The sequence below is a fragment of the Balaenoptera musculus genome, chromosome 21 (genome assembly GCF_009873245.2).
Source record: "Balaenoptera musculus isolate JJ_BM4_2016_0621 chromosome 21, mBalMus1.pri.v3, whole genome shotgun sequence".
Classification (NCBI taxonomy): domain Eukaryota; kingdom Metazoa; phylum Chordata; class Mammalia; order Artiodactyla; family Balaenopteridae; genus Balaenoptera; species Balaenoptera musculus.
This window is the reverse complement of record NC_045805.1, coordinates 21,424,240-21,443,642: the sequence shown is the minus strand read 5'-3', so window position 1 is coordinate 21,443,642 and position 19,403 is coordinate 21,424,240. Positions and strand designations below refer to the sequence as shown.

Genomic DNA, 19,403 nt, shown 5'->3' with positions numbered 1-19,403 from the left:
GAGCAGGGGCTACTCTTTGTTGCGGTGCATGGGCTTCTCATGGCCGTGGCTTCTCTTGTTGCGCAGCATGGGCTCTAGGCACGTGGGCTTCAGTAGTTGTGGCACGCGGGCTCAGTAGTTGTGGCTTGCCAGCTCTAGAGCGCAGGCTCAGTAGCTGTGGCACACGGGCTTAGTTGCTCCGCGGCATGTGGGATCTTCCCAGACCAGGGATCGAACCTGTGTCCCCTGCATTGGCAGGTGGATTCTTAACCACTGCGCCACCAGGGAAGTCCCAGTGCTTTTTAAAAGGATGCTGACAAGACTGTTGGGAGGCAAGGCTGAGACAAATAACACACTCAATGGACAATGACAATCCACATGTGATTAAGAATGAAAACGACCGGTACAGACTATATACGCTATAGATGTATCATTTAAAAAAATATGAAATTATCATGAGCAGGAGTTGTCATAGGAGACTTCAGGGTGAAGGTGGGACCCAAATGAGACCTTGGGGGATGGGGGAGTTAATTTCTGGAAGGGAAACAGTTGGAACAAAGGTCAAGTTATGCAGAAGCAAATTCAGGAGAAAAGTGAGGTTGCTACCATGGTTACAGCGGAAGGTGCACGTTAGGGGAGGATGGGAGATAAGGTTGGAAAGGAAGGGAAAAGTCTGATTAAGGAAAAATTTGTTCATCAGCCTGAGGAGTCTTGGCACTTAAACCACTACGTACAGCATAGTGGTTAAGAGCATGCACTCTAGCTTTTGTTGCTTGCTTTGAATCTTGCCTTGGCCATAGTGTGACTTTGGTTATTTTAGGAAGCCTCTCTGAGTCTCAGCTTCCTCATCTCTATAACGTGGAAAACATTACGTCTCCCTTATATGGTTGCTAGAGGATTATATGAGGTCATATCTATAAAGTGCTCAGAAAAGTGCAGGCACAGAGTAAATGTTTGATATTATTATTCATTCAACCATTCATTTGACAAACACTAAGTCAAAAACCTCCTAAGAGGCTGGCACTACATAGGTGCAGGGAAAATGTCTGCCTTTCAGGAAATCACAGCACAGCAGGGAAAACGTTTGGATAAATATATAGAAGACCATAGACTTAAAAAGGTAGATAAAGAAATGATGAAGTGTACCGTGTTGTCCTCCATTTATCTATTTCCTTAAATCCATAGGAAAAAACTGATTTAACATTTATTTTAAGAAGAAGTTTATCACCAGGATTAACAAAGTGTTGTAGGTCAATATACTTCAAAAACAAACAAGCAAGCAAGCAAACAAACAAACTCACAGAAAAAGAGATCAGGTTTGTGTTACCAAGGGCAGGGAGGGGGAATCAGATGAAGGTGGTCAAAAGGTGAAAACTCCCAGTTATAAAATAAATAAATACTAGGGATGTAATGTACGACATGATTAATATAATTAACACTGCTGTACGTTATATATGAAAGTTTTTAAGAAAGTAAATCCTAAGAGGTCTCATCACAAGAAAACTTTTTTTTCCTATTTATTTTGTATCTTTATGAGATAATGGATATTCACTGAACTTATTGTGGTGATCATTTCATGATGTATCTCTGTCAAGTCATTATGCTGTACACCTTAAACTTACACAGTGCTGTATGTCAATTGTATCTCAAAACTGGAAGAAAAAAAGAAACAGTTTACAAAATTAGCAGTTGGGAGTCACTGGAATGTGTTTTCTGGGGAAGCTCAATGGTTAGAAAAATTACAAAACAAAAAGCAAAACCCCAATTTGGTGGGTGAGTGTGGGCTTTTGGTGACCATTTTGTTTAAACATCACTTGTAGAATTCTATAAGATCATTTCTACCTGATTACAGTAGTCAGGACAAAATAGCTTCTTGTATTCATAACCCATTCTCCTGAAATGGCCAGACTGGTGCTCTGGACAGCCTGCATACAACAATATGGGCACCAGCCTTTTCTTGGGCATTGGTTAATTTGTTATGGTTGTTAATTACTGTCTTAGATTTCCCACTTAGATAAATCATACCTCAAAATCATATATTAATTCTAAAACAGAAATGTTTATGGATCAGTCTGGAAGAGATACTGAGCTCAAACTTTTGCCTACAGAAACACAAATCGAAGCCCTTCAAACCAATGGAAGGTCAATAAGAGAAGAAAAGTACAGTCACACCAGCAGAATTTTAGGTCATTTCATACTCAGACAGGTCAAAGTAATACCTAGTTACAGGTACTTTTCCAAAGTAAGTGTACCTCTCTAAAGAAATTAGAATTAACATACAATTATCTTGTGGGTACATATTTGTGTATATATTCAAACTATAATAAAAATAACTGAACTGCAAATGGGGCAGTCTATAAAGGTAAATATTTGAAGGCATCAGATTATCTGATATGATGAGATATGATTTTCAAACTAAATGAAAGTTGCATCGCTTTGTAAATAAAACTGATAGAAAGAGGCCTTTCCATAAATTGTCTTTCTTCAAGGGAGATTGAAAATGACAAATAAATTTTTCTACTAATAAAAGGTCAATGTCACAGTTCTAAGAGGGAAGTTTATGGCAATACAATCCTACCTCAAGAAACAAGAAACATCTCAAATAAAAAAACTAACCTTACATCTAAAGCAATTAGAGAAGGAAGAACAAAAAAGTCCCAAACTTAGCAAAAGGAAAGAAATCATAAAGATCAGATCAGAAATAAATGAAAAAGAAATGAAGGAAACAATAGCAAAGATCAATAAAACTAAAAGCTGGTTCTTTGAGAAGATAAACAAAATTGATAAATCACTAGCCAGACTCATCAAGAAAAAAGGGGAGAAGAGTCAAATCAATAGAATTAGAAATGAAAAAGGAGAAGTAACAACTGACACTGAAGAAACACAATGGATCATGAGAGATTACTACAAGCAACTATATGCCAATAAAATGGATAACCTGGAAGAAATGCACGAATTCGTAGAAAAGCACAACCTTCCGAGACTGAACCAGGAAGAAATAGAAAATATGAACAGACCAATCACAAGCACTGAAATTGAAACTGTGATTAAAAATCTTCCAACAAACAAAAGCCCAGGGCCAGATGGCTTCACAGGTGAACTCTATCAAACATTTAGAGAAGAGCTAACACCTATCCTTCTCGAACTATTCCAAAATATAGCAGAGGGAGGAACACTCCCCAACTCATTCTATGAGGCCACCATCACCCTGATACCAAAACCAGACCAAGATGCTACAAAAAAAGAAAGCTACAGGCCAATATCACTGATGAACACAGATGCAAAAATCCTCAACAAAATACTAGCACACAGAATCCAACAGCACATTAAAAGGATCATACACCATGATCAAGTGGGGTTTAACCCAGGAATGAAAGGATTCTTCAATATATGCAAATCAATCAATGTGATAAAACATATTAACAAACTGAAGGAGAAAAAACCATACGATCATCTCAATAGATGCAGAAAAAGCTTTTGACAAAATTCAACACACATTTATGATAAAAACCCTCCAGAAACTAGGCATAGAGGGAACTTACCTCAACATAATAAAGGCCATATATGACAAACCCACAGCCAACATCGTTCTTAACAGTGAAGAACTGAAACCATTTCCTCTAAGATCAGGAACAAGACAAGGTTGCCTACTCTCACCTCTATCATTCAACATAGCTTTGGAAGTTTTAGTCACAGCAATCAGAGAAGAAAAAGAAATAAAAGGAATCCAAATCAGAAAAGAAGAAGTAAAGCTGTCACTGTTTGCAGATGATATGATATTATACACAGAGAATCCTAAAGATGCTACTGGAAAACTACTAGAGCTACTCCATGAATTTGGTAAAGTAGCAGGATACAAAATTAATGCACAGAAATCTCTTGCATTCCTATACACTAATGATGAAAAATCTGAAAGAGAAATTAAGGAAACACTCCCATTTATCACTGCAACAAAAAGAATAAAATATTTAGGAATATACCTACCTAAGGAGACAAACAACCTGTATGCAGAAAATTATAAGACACTGATGAAAGAAATTAAAGATGATACAAACAGATGGAGAGGTATACCATGTTCTTGGATAGGAAGAATCAACATTGTGAAAATGACTATACTACCCAAAGCAATCTACACATTCAATGCAATCCCTATCAAACTACCAATGGCATTTTTCACAGAACTAGAACAAAACATTTCACAATTTGTATGGAAACACAAAAGATCCTGAAAAGCCAAAGCAATCTTGAGAAAGGAAAACGGAGCTGGAGGAATCAGGCTCCCTGACATCAGACTATACTACAAAGCTACAGTAATCAAGACAGTATGGTACTGGCACAAAAAGAGAAATACAGATCAACGGAAGAGGATAGAAAGCCCAGAGATAAACTCACACACATATGGTCACCTTATTTTTGATAAAGGAGGCAAGAATATGCAATGGAGAAAAGACAGCCTCTTCAATAAGTGGTGCTGGGAAGACTGGACAGCTACATGTAAAAGAATGAAATTAGAACACTCCCTAACACCATACAAAAAAATAAATTCAAAATGGATTAAAGGCCTAAATGTAAGACCAGACACTATAAAACTCTTTGAGGAAAACATAGGGAGAACACTCTATGACATAAATCACAGCAAGATCCTTTTTGACCCACCTCCTAGACAAATGGAAATAAAAACAAAAATAAACAAATGGGACCTAATGAAACTTAAAAGCTTTTGCACAGCAAAGGAAAACATAAACAAGACAAAAAGACAACCCTAAGAATGGGAGAAAATATTTGTAAATGAAGCAACTGACAAAGGATTAATCTCCAAAATTTACAAGCAGCTCAATATCAAAAAAACAAACAACCCAATCCAAAAATGGGCAGAAGACCTAAATAGACATTTCTCCGAAGAAGATATACAGATTGCCAACAAACACATGAAAGGATGCTCAACATCACTAATCATTAGAGAAATGCAAATTAAAAGTACAATGAAGTATCACCTCACACTGGTCAGAATGGCCATCATCAAAAAAATCTACAAACAATAAATGCTGGAGAGGGTGTGGAGAAACGGGAACCCTCTTGCACTGTTGGTGGGAATGTAAATTGATACAGCCACTGTGGAGAACAGTATGGAGGTTCCTTAAAAAACTAAAAATAGAACTATCATATGACCCAGCATTCCCACTACTGGGCATATACCCTGAGAAAACCATAATTCAGAAAGAGTCATGTACCACAATGTTCACTGCAGCTCTATTTACAATAGCCAGGACATGGAAGCAACCTAAGTGTCCATCGACTTTATCCATTCATGATGAATGATGAATGGAAGCAACCTAAGTGTCCATTGACTTTATCCATTCATGATGAATGGATAAAGAAGATGTGGCACATATATACAATGGAATATTACTCAGCCATAAAAAGAAACGGAACTGAGTTATTTGTAGGGAGGTGGATGGACATAGAGTCTGTCATACAGAGTGAAGTAAGTCAGAAAGAGAAAAACAAATACCGTATGCTTTACATATGTATGGAATCTAAAAAAAAAAAAATAGTTCTGAAGAACCTAGGGGCACGACAAGAATAAAGATGCAGACATAGAGAATGGACTTGAGGACACGGGGAGGGGGAAGGGTAAGCTGGGACGAAGTGGGAGAGTGGCATGTACAAATATACAGTACCAAATGTAAAATAGATAGCTAGTGGGAAGCAGCCGCATAGCATAGGGAGATCAGCTCGGTGCTTTGTGACCACCTAGAGGGGTGGGATAAGGAGGATGGGAGGGAGACGCAAGAGGGAGGAGATATGGGGATATATGTATATGTATAGCTGATTCACTTTGTTATAAGGCAGAAACTAACACACCATTGTAAAGCAACTATACTCCAATAAAGATATTAAAAAAGAAAAAGGTCAATGTCAATTAAAATATGGAAATGCAGAACTGCCTCCTTAGCCTGTTCTGGTAGTTCATAGCCACCTCTTCAATGCTGACAAGCCATTCTTTCAAGGGATAAATGGGGGAACAAAATGTGCACAAGACGTTTTCAAGGAAGAAATTTCAAGGTTGTCAAATATTGTGAAAAGTTATGGTCATTGACAGACCAGAGATTAACTAAGTGCCTGCATGAGTTTTCTGGTATGTCACACAAATGGATTAATTTAAAACTATTTCTTGAGCATCTGCTGTGTGCAAGATTATACACTGGGTGAGGGGCTGACAAAGATGAAATGTGGGGTTTATGCCTTTAAGAAAGTCACAGACTGATAGGGAAGAGAATTCATCAATCAAATTTAGGAATCACTAAATGCTGCAGAAAGATACAGCCACCTTTGGATAACCACTCTAAGTGCAGGAGGTAATATATATATATCTATATCTATCTATCTATCTAGCTATCTATCTATCTATCTATCTATCTATCTATCTATCTATCTATCTATCTATATACACTTATATACACACATATACATATATATATATTTTAATTTTAAACATTTCTTCTTAAAGGAATTTTTTCTTTTTTAAAAAATTTAATTAATTAATTAATTTATTTATTTATTTTTGGCTGCGTTGGGTTTTCATTGCTGTGTGCGGGCTTTCTCTAGTTTTGGCGAGCGGGGCTACTCTTCGTTGTGGTGCACGGGCTTCTTATTGCAGTGGCTTCTCTTGTTGCAGACCACGGGCTCTATGTGCGTGGGCTCAATAGTTGTGGTTCGTGGGCTCTAGAGTGCATGCTCAGTAGTTGTGGCGCACGGGCTTAGATGCTCCGTGGCATGTGGGATCATCCTGGACCAGGGCTCAAACCCATGTCCCCTGCATTGGCAGGTGGATTCTTAACCCTTGCACCACCAGGGAAGCCCGCTAATATCTGAATTGCAACTTGTTAAAAGAAAAATTATCGTGTACTCGCGTTGCTTGCAATATAATTGAGAAGAAAAGGAAATATGTTTGATTGGTTCTGGTGATACAGTAGCTTTGTTTTACCTACTTGGTAATAAAAGAAATATCAATAGAACGTTAAGAAATAGATTTAAAAAATTATCTGTATTGAAAAATATCCTATGAATTCGAGATCTTTGGCATTTAAGAATAGCTTACTTGTATTTTTCATGAATTCCTTGATACCTAAAAGCTAATGTGTTTCCTCTCAACAGCCCGCTCAGCACAGCCAACTTTTCATGGATTAGTTTACATTAAGTTTCAGAAAAACTGAGAGGTTATGTGTGGGCATACCCTAAATTCCTTTCTCATAAAAAAGCAGGCAAGCAGAGACCATAATACTAAGAAAAATGAAATAAGTGAGTATTCATAAGCCATTAGTAAAGAAATAATGAATTTCATTTTCTGAGAGTGAAAGGGAATAAAGAATTTGGAATGCTGGCCAAAGTCCAGCCTGGCCTGATAAAGACAATTTTCAGATCCTGTCCAACTCTGTAGAACAGCTGGGGGTCTTTGCAGTTATACAAAGTGCTTCACCTACAATAGAATGATAGGATTCTACATTTAGCTTTGGGAGTATTGTGCATATAAAGTATTTGCTGATTTATTTATTTATTTAATTTTAAAAATATTTATTTATTTATTTAATTTTAGCTGCGTTGGGTCTTTGTTGCTGTGCGTGGGCTTTCTCTAGTTGCGGTGATTGGCGTTACTCTTTGTTGCAGTGCATGGGCTTCTCATGGCAGTGGCTTCTCTTGTTGTGGAGCATGGGCTCTAGGTGCTCAGGCTTCAGTAGTTGTTCCTTGTGGGCTCAGTAGTTGTGGCACACGGGCTTAGTTGCTCCACGGCAGGTGGGATCTTCCCGGACCAGGGCTCGACCCGTGTCCCCTGCATTGGCAGGCGGATTCTTAACCACTGTGCTACCAGGGAAGTCCCCTTTGCCGATTTTTTAAATATGTCATTTGTTCTTTTATTTCCCAAACATCAAGCAACTACAGTAATGCCAGCCATTGGAAACAGAATTGAATGAAACAAAATTCCATCTTTCAAGGTGCTTACAGGCTAGTGAGTGAGACAGCACTACAAACGACCTGATCTGTACTAAAATGGAGACATAAAATAGGGCAGAGTCTTTCAAAGAACAACGCTGAAATCTAGCAGTTCTAGTTTTGTCTTTTCATCAAGTCCCTTTGGATCTATTGATACTGGAACATGACAGAGTGGAATAGATCACACTGGTAATTCTCTGAATCAAAGAAATGATGATCAGACTAGAAAACAAGGAATGTCTTTGCATTTCAGTTTTTTGTGGTTTTTTGGTTGTTTGTTTTTGTTTTTGGTCCTCTGCATTTCCCTTCTCCGTGGTCAAAAGCAGCCAAGAAAATTAATACCAAAAGGCGCCAAGTCTGGGCTTTGTTATTTAGTATGTTTACAAGGAGCTTGGAATGAAATTATGAAAATCCTATTTTTCCCCCTCACAAGTGTCACAAAGTAGTGCTTGATTTCTATGTTCTGCCTTACTAGCCACAACACAAAGTTTGGAGAGACTATGAACCTGTCATATGCTTCTGAAAGCTATCTTTCACAAGTGTTTCAGGCTATAATTATTCATTATCTTGATTTTTAACATTTTCTGGCCAACAAAATAACCTAGAGGCAGGAGAACAAACATTCTAAGAAAAATGACCAAGGAACGGAATCAAAGTTGGATTCTGAGTCACCTTTCTCAATGGTGTCCTTCCCACACTTGTATGGGATAGATCCCCAAATAACATCATTAAGTAGTTGCCCAGCTGAGATATTTGGCAGTTGTGGGGGCAATAGGCGTAAAGGGGGGGGGGGCGTTTTAGAACCATGTTAATTCTAAATGATTAAGACGGGAGCCAAAGCATCTTTGTCATAATTATAATTAATTGGTTAATGTGTACTTACAGAGCACCCACTATGTGCTAATAGCTGTTTTAATTACGGAGCATGCAAAGACCACATTCCTGATCTAGAAAAGCTCACAGCCTAGAGAAGAGAACATACAGCAAAGCAAGATGATAAGACTGTAATTGAAAACACAGAGTGTTCTAGGAACACCGAAAAATCAAGGACTAACCCTGCCTGGGAAATAATTCATTAAGGAGGTGTTATTGTTGGACAAGTAGAATTTTCAAGACAGAAAAGGCAAAAAAAATTTGCCATTTTTGGCTCATGATTGTGGTCTATTTTCTATGGGATGCTATGTAGTCTGACAAAATTTGTGTTTTATGATTTCATTTTAGAATGAGAGATTTCATATTACTCCTTAATACTACTTCTCAAATACGCTCAGAGAGCCACATTTTGGTGACTAAAATGCAATGCTAATTTTCTAATTTACTTGCTTCTAGGCAATAGAGAACACATTCTAAATCATAAGGGTAGATATTTTTCTCCTCCATGTGATTGAATGAAACTACATTCATTTAGGATGAAGAAAAACATGGTCCATATCTTCTCTTTTTCTTGGATAAGTCATTTCTCTCTTTCTCCCTCTATCTTTACCTATCATCTGTATTTTTAAAAAGGCAGTGCACGATCTACGTAGAAGTAGAAAGATCCAAAGTTAGAAGGGGTTCTGTGGCTGTATGTTGTGGCTGAAGTTGGACAAACCAACCAATGAACACAAAGGAATAGAAAGAAGAGAAAACATTGGTAGGTTTATCAGTGAGACTCCTAGCAGGAAACAGATGGCACCCTAGGTAAACTGAGGGGAGTTTAGTAACAGAACTATTGATAAAGGTGTAGGGGAACCACAAGGCAAGAGGAGAGAATGGTTGTCAGAACCTGGAAACCTGGGTGGAAAAGGCCAGTAGTGACTCCTCGGGAAGCAGAGGGGGGAATAAACTACCCAACCTCACAGCCGTAGTGTCCTCCCAACCGTCAGTCTCTTGCTGGGCCTCCTCACTGGTGCGAAAGGAAAACTGAAAGGAGGGCAGCCCATTGATTTTGCCCACACTGGTCTGCCTGCAGGTCACAGACCTGGGGAGAAGTAGGGTGGAGGGTGGATCTGAGGGGTGAACTGGGCATATCCAATACCATACACCACATCCAGATTACAAATGGCCAGCTACGTCAAGCAGGAAAGTTTGATCTTATCCTGTAATTAGTAAGGAGGCCCCAAAAAAGTTGAAGTAGAAATCGATATGATCAGGTGATGCTTTTCAAAGATAACTTTGGTGACAGTGTAGAGAGTGAACAGGTGTAATGATCAGTTAAGGCAGGGAAACCAGCTCTGGATGCTGTTTCAAAGTCCAGTGCAAAGTGAAGGCTGCTTTAAAACAATGGCAGGAAGAATGGACACGGGATGATTAGGTGGCAGTGTTGACAGGACTGTGTGCAGGAGGTCAGGGAGGGAGGATGGGAGCTGGGTAGACAGGATCCAATTACCCCAGGGTCTAGGGATGCCGGGGAGTCCTAGGAAAATGGGACTCAGGGTATACATTTCTTAGGGAGTTATCTTTTGTGAAAATCGAAGATTATCTGTTCACTAGAGAGAATGTCACCTTAATAGAGCTAGAAATTTCTAAAGACATGTTACAATATGGCCAAGTCTGCCTATGCTATGATGACCTCTGTCTGAATTAACTTACTCAGAGGCTTTTGGAGAAAGTGATCTCTTTCTTCCACATGGACAGCTGTTCAGCTGTTAATTGGCGCCCCGAGGAAGCATTTAAGAACTCTTGGAGCAGACGAGAGCAGCAGTAACACAGCTAGCTTCTATTTGGCTTGTATACATACTGGTTATAAGCACAACTCATTATCATAAGAAACAGCTACCATTTTTTAGAGCCTACTTTGTGCCAAGCATTGTTGCCTTACAATAACAACATGGCAACTTCTTTATTTATACTTTAGAAATGGGAAAATGAAGAGGTTAAGTAACTTGCTCAAGGCCACACAGATAGGAAGCAGATGTGCTGGAAAATATACCAATGGCATTGGGCCCACTCTTTACAGATTCTGGTGGCATAAGGGAAGTTAAATGAAATTATTCTGTGTTGGATACAATTACACATATTGATACTTGTGTGATTAATGCTGATTTTTTAAAACAAATTTATTGGACTCTATTTCAGATCTGGAGAATACACATTCCGATATAGAATTTCTTGGGAACAATATTTTTATTTGATTCTTTTCCTGGGAAGATTTCTGAATAACCTGGGTTAAGAACTTTTCAATTGAGAAGAGGAAAAGGGGGACGCTGGCCCAGTGAAATATGCTCAGCTAGAGTCTTAGTTCCTTCCAGGCAAGGACCATGCCTTGTTCATAACTGCTTCCTTGATAAAACCTAATATGATGTCTACTATATGTTGCTGTTCAGTAAGTATTTGTGGAATAAATGAACCAATGGGATGCTGTTTCAAAATAGTCTCCCCTTGGAGGGTTTTGTCATCCCAAGATGGCACACAAGCAGCAGAATGATCCCACTAGGCTGAATTTACACAGCAGCATGGATCAGAAGAGAAGATGGTTACTTAAAGCACACACTGGGGCTTCCCTGGTGGCACAGTGGTCAAGAATCCGCCTGCCAATGCAGGGGACATGGGTTTGAGCCCTGGTCCGGGAAGATCCCACATGCCTCAGAGCAACTAAGCCTGTGTGCCACAACTATTGAGCCTGTGCTCTAGAGCCCGCGAGCCACAACTACTGAAGCCCACACGCCTAGAGCCTGTTCTCCGCAACAAGAGAAGCCACCGCAATGAGAAGCCCACACAGTGCAATGAAGAGTAGCCCCCGCTGGCCGCAACTAGAGAGGGCCCTGCGCAGCAACAAAGACCCAACACAGCCAAAAAATAAATAATAAATAAATTTATTAAAAAAATAAATAAATAAAGCACACACTGGGGCAACCACACAACTGCAACTCAAGAATTATTAATGGAATGTTCCCAAAATGATTTTGTTTAGAGCTTCACAAAGCCTGGTGGAGTTGGTTCCAGTTGGCTTGGATGAGAGGTCACACAGATTAAAATAGATTTTCTTAATAAGAAACAATAGGCTACCAACTACTGAGCCTGCGCATCTGGAGCCTGTGCTCCGCAACAAGAGAGGCCGCGACAGTGAGAGGCCCGCGCACCGCGATGAAGAGTGGTCCCTGCTTGCCGTAACTAGAGAAAGCCCTCGCACAGAAATGAAGACCCAACACAGCCAAAAATAAATAAATAAATAAATAAATAAATAAAAATTTAGAAAAAAAGCATAACAAACCTAGAAGCTTTCCACCATCTCTCTAAAAAGAAAAAAAAAAAAAAAGAAACAATAGGCTACATTCATCTAGCAAAACAGAGAGAAAAAAAAAATGACAGGCCTTATGGGTGGTAATGAAGCTTAACCCTATTTAGAGGCTCAATTAACCCCCAGAAGATTGAGTGGGTCCTCTGCCTTCCTTGCCATTCCTCTGTCTAGCACAGCTTAAAAATAGAGATTCATAAAGAGGAATAAAGAGATTCACATTTGTATATAAAACACTCAAAATATTTTAAATATGGCATAATAAATTTTAGAAATAGAAGAAATTGATTGGACTTTCATGGGCCTTTAAAACTTTTTGAAATAAATCATACTCTCTTTTGAATTGGCAAATCTGTTACCAACTGAATAAAATATTCAAACATAACTCTTTATCTTGACATATAAATTCATTGATTAAAAAATAATCATTTCTTTCTTATATTTATATTGTCAAACAAAATTGTATTTCCTCTTAAAATAATCAGTACATTCTCAAGAAATCTAAATTAAAATCCATTCTGGAGCAAATTTCCATCATTCTAATATTTTAATACACAGAAGCCAGGTTCTGCAGAAATCAGCCCATCCTGGGTTAAACATCAGAGATGGGACATCCAGGGGCCTGGTTAGGTCATATATATCCACTGGTGGATCCTACCTTTCACAGATCGTCTTGCAGAACCTCTGTGAAAGGAAGTTATCAACTTTTAAAATTTGTGCCCCAGCAGTATAGAAATGACCAAAAGAGATCATTAAATAGTGACAATTAATTTCATGTTTGTGTTTTTGTTTTTGTTGGGGAGGAAAATATCCAGGATTATGACAAAAAGTGGTGGTTGCATTATATTTATGCCCTCTGTTTAATTAGCTCTTTGTTTTAATAAAAATATCTTTAAGAGAAGCTTGATAACTGAAATGCTTCTCCCTATCACATTGACATCATTTTAGTGGCAGAGGGAGAAGTCTTTGCTTCTCCAGTCCCTCAAGCAATGGCATTTCCATCCCTCCTCACCCTTTCCCTCCAGCCAAGAATTCCTATCCTAATTTTCTCCTTGGGGTATGAAAGAATTTGCTGATTTTCTGCAATAAGATGACAACTTTGCTCTGTTACACACTTTGTTTAAATTGCAGCCAATCTTGCGAATTACAGAGAATGTCACAACTCAAGATAAAGCACAACTTTGGCTAAGTTTCTTTTTCTATGTGATGCAAATGCTCTCTTAACCATTTATGTCTTGTCCTAATGAGATAGCTGATACATCTATTATTGAAGGTATCAGAGCTCTGGAATGGTAATTTGAATTCGTTTAGTATATATTATTAATCCAAGTAATACCAACGCATGGATAAACTGAGCAGTTTTTCTCTTGAACTGACACATGATGCCAGTTCAATATTTTCCTTCTGTTCTGAAGGCTTACCTTTCAACGTATTAGAGAGAAGAGGCCAGACACAGCCTAAACAGAGGAGAACACTTTAGCTCATGGAAGAACACAAACTATGAACACTTGTGTGTGAAAACTATCTGGCAGCAAAAATCAAATCACTGAACTTGACAGAGAACATTCCCCATATAACAATCCTATCAGACCAACTCTAATGCGTTAGTGTAAAGTCACTTGAAGTCGTGACACCTTTTAGATGATACTCTAAACTTTTAAATTGGCTCAAAAATTACACACGTCTAAGAGCTAAGTGATATGCTTCAAGTTTGGTAAAGCACCTTTAATCAGTTTTTTAAAAAGATGATTATTATTACACAGAAAACATAAGACAATATTGAGGAGGATCAAAAGATGTTTGAAAAGCACATAATTCCATCAATTCAAGTCTAATTTTTCATATTTCTGTATTTTTCATTAGTCCTTATCCATTTCCCATAATACTGTTAAGTAGTTATAGTCATAGCACAAAGCATAGAAAATATAATTTTTCTCTAATACAACTATTCATATTGCTTCACAATTATATTTTTGATGGTATGACATCAGCTTTAAACAAGTACATCTTTTTCTAGGACTACTAAATAAGCTACTAAGATTTTTAAAAATCTTGATAATTATAGTCTTCCTTCAGTATCCGCAGGGGATTGGTTCCAGGACTCTCTGATGGACACCAAGATCCACAGATGCTCAAGTCCCTTATATGAAATGGCCCAGTGCTTGCATACAACCTATACACATCCTCCTGTATACTTTCAATTCATCTCTACATTACCTGTAATACCTAATACAAAGTAAATGCTATGTAAATAGTTGCCTTTGTGGCAAATTCCAGTTTTGCTTTTTGGAACTTTCTGGAATTTTTTGTTTTTTCAAATATTTTCAACCCAGGTTTGTTGAGTCTGTGGATGCAGAACCCATGGATACGAAGGGCCAACTGTATTAACAACAGATGTCCAAAGACCATTCCTCAGTACACTGAACGACATCTAATTATTTTCCTCAAGAAAAAAGTTGTGGTTGCAGTTACAGTTAATGCTACAAGAAGTACACACCTTATTCTAACAAAATGTAATGCTATGCTAGAAAACCATATTTTTTCCCACATTTTGAGCAAAACTTATTTTTCAGGAATTCAACCAAAACTTTTGCCCAGAGACTGACAAGATGTATACATTTTAGATATTTAATAAAATATCTATATGAAGATGGAATTTTATCCTAAAATAGGTAGGAGTGAAAACACAACCAATGTCAACTTACCAGCCTTTTCCTTCTCTGAAGTACCTGGAATAGCCTGAAAAAGAAAAAAAGCCACAAAATTGTGGTATTATTAAAAGGAAACAGCAAATAACATTATTAGGAAAATAACATTATTAGGAACAAAATGATGTCCCATAAATGGAGCAAAAATTAAATAGAACCTGACACTAGAAATATGACAGAAGAGGAACTGAATAAACATTTTTTTTCCAAAGAAGGCACACAAATGGCACATGAAAAGATGCTCAACATCACTAATCATCAGGGAAATGCAAATCAGAGCCACGATGAGACGTCACCTCATACCTGTAGAGTGGCTATCATCAAAAAGACAAGAGATGACTAGTATAGGCAAGGATGTGGAGAAAAGGGAACCCCTGTGCACTGTTGGTGGGGATATAATTTGGTGCAGCAGTATGGAAAACAGTACGGAGGTTTCTAAAAAGTTAAAAATAGAACTACTTGGGACTTTCTTGGTGGCGCAGTGGTTAAGAATCCACCTGCCAATGCAGGGGACACGGGTTCGAGCCCTGGTCTGGGAAGATCCCACATGCCACGGAGCAACTAAGCCCATGCGCCACAACTACTGAGCCTGCGCTCTAGAGCCCACGAGCCACAACTACTGAGCCCATGCACCATAACTACTGAAGCCCTCGTGCCTAGAGCCCATGCTCCACCACAAGAGAAACCACTGCAATGAGAAGCCCACGCACAAGAGTAGCTCCCATTCGCCGCAACTAGAGAAAGCCTACGTGCAGCAACAAAGACCCAAGGCAGCCAAAAATAAATAAGTGAATTAACTAATTAAAAAAAGAAAAGAAAATGAAAAGAGGATATCAAAGAGGTATCTGCACTCCCATATTCATTGCAACATTATTCACAATGGCCAAGATATGGTAACAGCCTCAGTGTCCATCAATGGATAAATGGGTAAACAAGATGTGGGGTGTGTGTGTGTGTGTGTGTGTGTGTGTGTGTGTGTGTGTGTGTGTAATGGTATATTATTCATAAATGAATAAGAAGGAAATCGTACCATTTGCAATAACATGTACCTTGAAGGCATTATGCTAAGTGAAATGAGCCTGACAGAGAAAGACAAATACAACATGGTATTTTTAATATGTGGATTCTTTAAAAAAAAAAAAAAGTGTGCAACTGATAGTATGAGAGAGTAGAAAAGTGGTTGCCAGGGGCTGGTGGAGTAGGGGAAATAGGGAAGGATTAGTAAAAGGGTATAAACTTTCAGCTGTATGATGAATAAGATCTGATGAACTAATGAAAGTATGGTGATTATAGTTGATAACATTGTACTATATAATTGATACTTGTTAAGAGAGTAGAACTTAAATATTCCCACCCCCCAAAAAGTATATGAGGTGATGGATGTGTTAATTAACTAAAGGGGGAATCCTTTCACAATGTATACATATATCAAATCACTACAATGTACACTTTAAATATCTTACAATTTTATTTGACAACTACACCTCAATAAAGCTGAAAAGAAAAAAGAGTTGTGGAACTATTGGTAAAGTCACGAGAGCCAGTTATGCTAATGCTAAATCAGTCATGTAATTGTTTTCCTCTCTGACGACAGACCCGTCTTACCCTTAAAAGATACTGGCAATAAATGAGACTAAAAACACGTTTGAATTGGGGTTGAATTTTTGTAGTTCGATTTCTTTGTCCTATTTTGGGAGGCAGAAAAAGTAAATTGTTTGGTTAGTGTCTGGGCTTTCAAGCCTCTGCTCTGTCCCCTCGAGGTTCAGATTCCTCCTTTATAAAAGGGGGATAAACACCTCTACTTCACAGGGCTGCTGAAAGGACTAAACGTAGTAGCTTCTGTAAAGCACATGAGGTCCCTGGGAAAAGGGAGCTGCTCTTACTATTTGTTACTATGGGCACTGGGCCAATGGGCCAAATTACTGATACGAGAGGTTTAGAAGTTCAATTCCCAGTAACTATTATCTATCCCTATTATTTAGAAAATAGAGTTCAGAATGAGATGTCTTCAACAGACTTTAAAGTAGAACAGTATAGTTCTACTCCTTGTCAATACCCTAAAACAAACTAAGGAAGTGAGCTTTTGGTTGCCATTCACCTCAGTTACTCATGTATAAAATACAGTTAGCATGAGTGTATTAACTGTTATTGGAAGCCTTTTATAAATCTATCCAGCCCACTGGGATCTGACGCCTTCTACGCCACAGCCACTGACCACACAAGATGTCTACAAGCATGTCTCTCTCCCCTTCTTTAGGGGACAAAGTCCTCAGAGTTGAAGTAAGAAAACTAGGCTCAAATGGGTAATTAATTTTGTTGCAAATGTGTGTGTGTGCACACATATGCGTGTGTGTGTGTGTGTGTGTGTGTGTGTGAGAGAGAGAGAGAGAGAGAGAGAGAGAGGAAGGCCCCCGTGCACCTCTGTTGTAGATCAGCCTAAGGAAATAATAATATCAATCTTCATTTCTGGAAATATCAAAGATCAAGACACCTATATCTTTGTGAGATACTGATTATTTTTGAGATCCTCACCTTTGGAATTTACAGGATTTGGAGATTGAAGTAATTTTTCAAATAAGGGAAAAAATCTTTCTACAGATAAAAAAATAGAGGGGGTTTTGTTTTGGCAAGATTGATCCACAGTGAAAGCATATTTTGACTTAATCTTGATCTACATTTAGTTGTTCACTTTTTGTTCTCTGGGTGTGAACACGGACTCTGTGTCCTGGCAAAGATGCAGCCATGAAGAAAATATTAGGTTATTAAATGGCAGAGTGGAGAACCATGTCCAGAGACCAGGGCATCAGAGGGACTGCATAGGCTGTAAGCATCTTCCTCAGCATCCTTTCATTTATAGCAGGATCATCTGATTTTTCCTCTGTTTCAAGAACTTCTCTGATTCTATACTCCCTTGAAAAGAAAGTCTTCCTATAGTTTTGGTGATGTTTGATTACTTTTTATGTCTATATTTTGGGAAAGGTCTAAAAATGGAATTAAATCCATACTATATATTATATTTTAAGCCTAGCCCCTAGATTTGCCCCCTGACTGGAGATCAGGGCCTTTAAATTAAATTTTCTCTTTTGTTTTAAGCAAATAAACAACAAAACAAAACAGAAACCCTTTCATTGACAAGATTGCAAAGGTTGGTGATAGGTAATTAAAGGACGTTCATGGAGAAAGTCCCTCAGTGTATGAAGAGCTAACACTTACTAGGTTCTCAGAATGTACAAGGTACGGTTTTAAGCTCTTACCTGCATAAACTCACTCAATCCTTAGACCAACTCCGTGAAGTCTTAAAAAATAGAGTAACTTTTGCAAGGTCACAGTAATGGAATGGAAGCCAGGACACAACAACTGGCACACTGACCTCTGAGATCACTAATTTCAAAATACTAACCAGAATATTATGAAATGAAGGAGGAGAAAGGTTTGGAGAGGTCCTATGAGCAGACATTGACTTAGATTACAAAATATTTGTGCAGGAGTATCTGTATGAGACATTTAGAAATTCTCTAAGTAAGCTCTCTCTTCTTATAGCTAAGGCATTTTAGGCAAATTGAATGTCTTACACCAAATCACAAGTTGACCAGTGACAGGCCTTTTCCATATTTTATTCTATTTGATTACAAAATGTGTAACCAAGCATGGATAAGTAAATATTTAATAAAAATGTTAATCAATGAGTTACCCTACAAACAAAAATATTTTAGCCTCCATATAGCCAAAGCCAATACGTCATGTAGACAATGCCAGTTACTTTAGAATCTTACCCCATGTTCTGCATGAATTTTTAAGCTACCAAAGCTCACTTCCATTAAATAACTTCAATGGCCATATTATTATGTGGAGAAAGAAAAGTCAAAGTTTAATGTACCCAAGATTTAATAACTTCTCTTTTAAAGTAAAACCACATAGTAATAACAGCTGGATATCCCTCAGCTGATTTATCTTTGAATTTGAGGGAGAATTGTCTCTTTAGAAAATGGTTTATGAATACATTGATTAGATTTGTGAAATTTCCCAGAGATGAAAGGCATTAACTTAAAAAAAAATGCTGACACTTGGTTTTCAATTAATTAAAGCTATTGGTTGATTCTTAATTAGATGCCTCACATTATTCTATGTACAAAAGCCCTAAGCAAAGTTTTCTTCTTTGTGGAATTCACAATCCAATTGAAGAAGATACATGAGAATAGTTCCATGCAGAGGTTGCTGAATGACAGTGACTAGCACCCTCATTGGTGTGACATTAATAGGTATAGGAAGATAGTAGGTAATTAGGACTACCTGGGTGGAAACGGAATGGTTTTCCTGGACATTGAACCCATGGGGAGGAAGTGCTGGTGAGGAGATTTCTTTTTGTCTTTGACTGAGAAGTGGCATGGCTAGATCTGGGATCATGTCCTGAGGTTTCATAGTCTAATATCTGTTCCTGGGTTTGGGGAAAAAACATTTCATGAAAGCTGCCTGTATCATCTGGTACAGAGTAGGTGTTCATCAAACCT

At 38.1% G+C, this 19,403-nt stretch overlaps 1 protein-coding gene across 5 annotated transcripts in view; it reads right to left on the bottom strand.

The window, feature by feature from the left end:
* DLC1 (DLC1 Rho GTPase activating protein) overlaps positions 1-19,403 on the bottom strand; it is a 398,002-nt gene that overhangs the window by 189,552 nt on the left and 189,047 nt on the right. For all 5 annotated transcript variants that reach the window (XM_036839010.1, XM_036839009.1, XM_036839018.1 and 2 more), the window contains one exon: positions 14,893-14,926. In XM_036839010.1, coding sequence (XP_036694905.1) covers positions 14,893-14,926 — 34 coding nt within the window. The remainder of the gene's footprint in view (positions 1-14,892; positions 14,927-19,403) is intronic.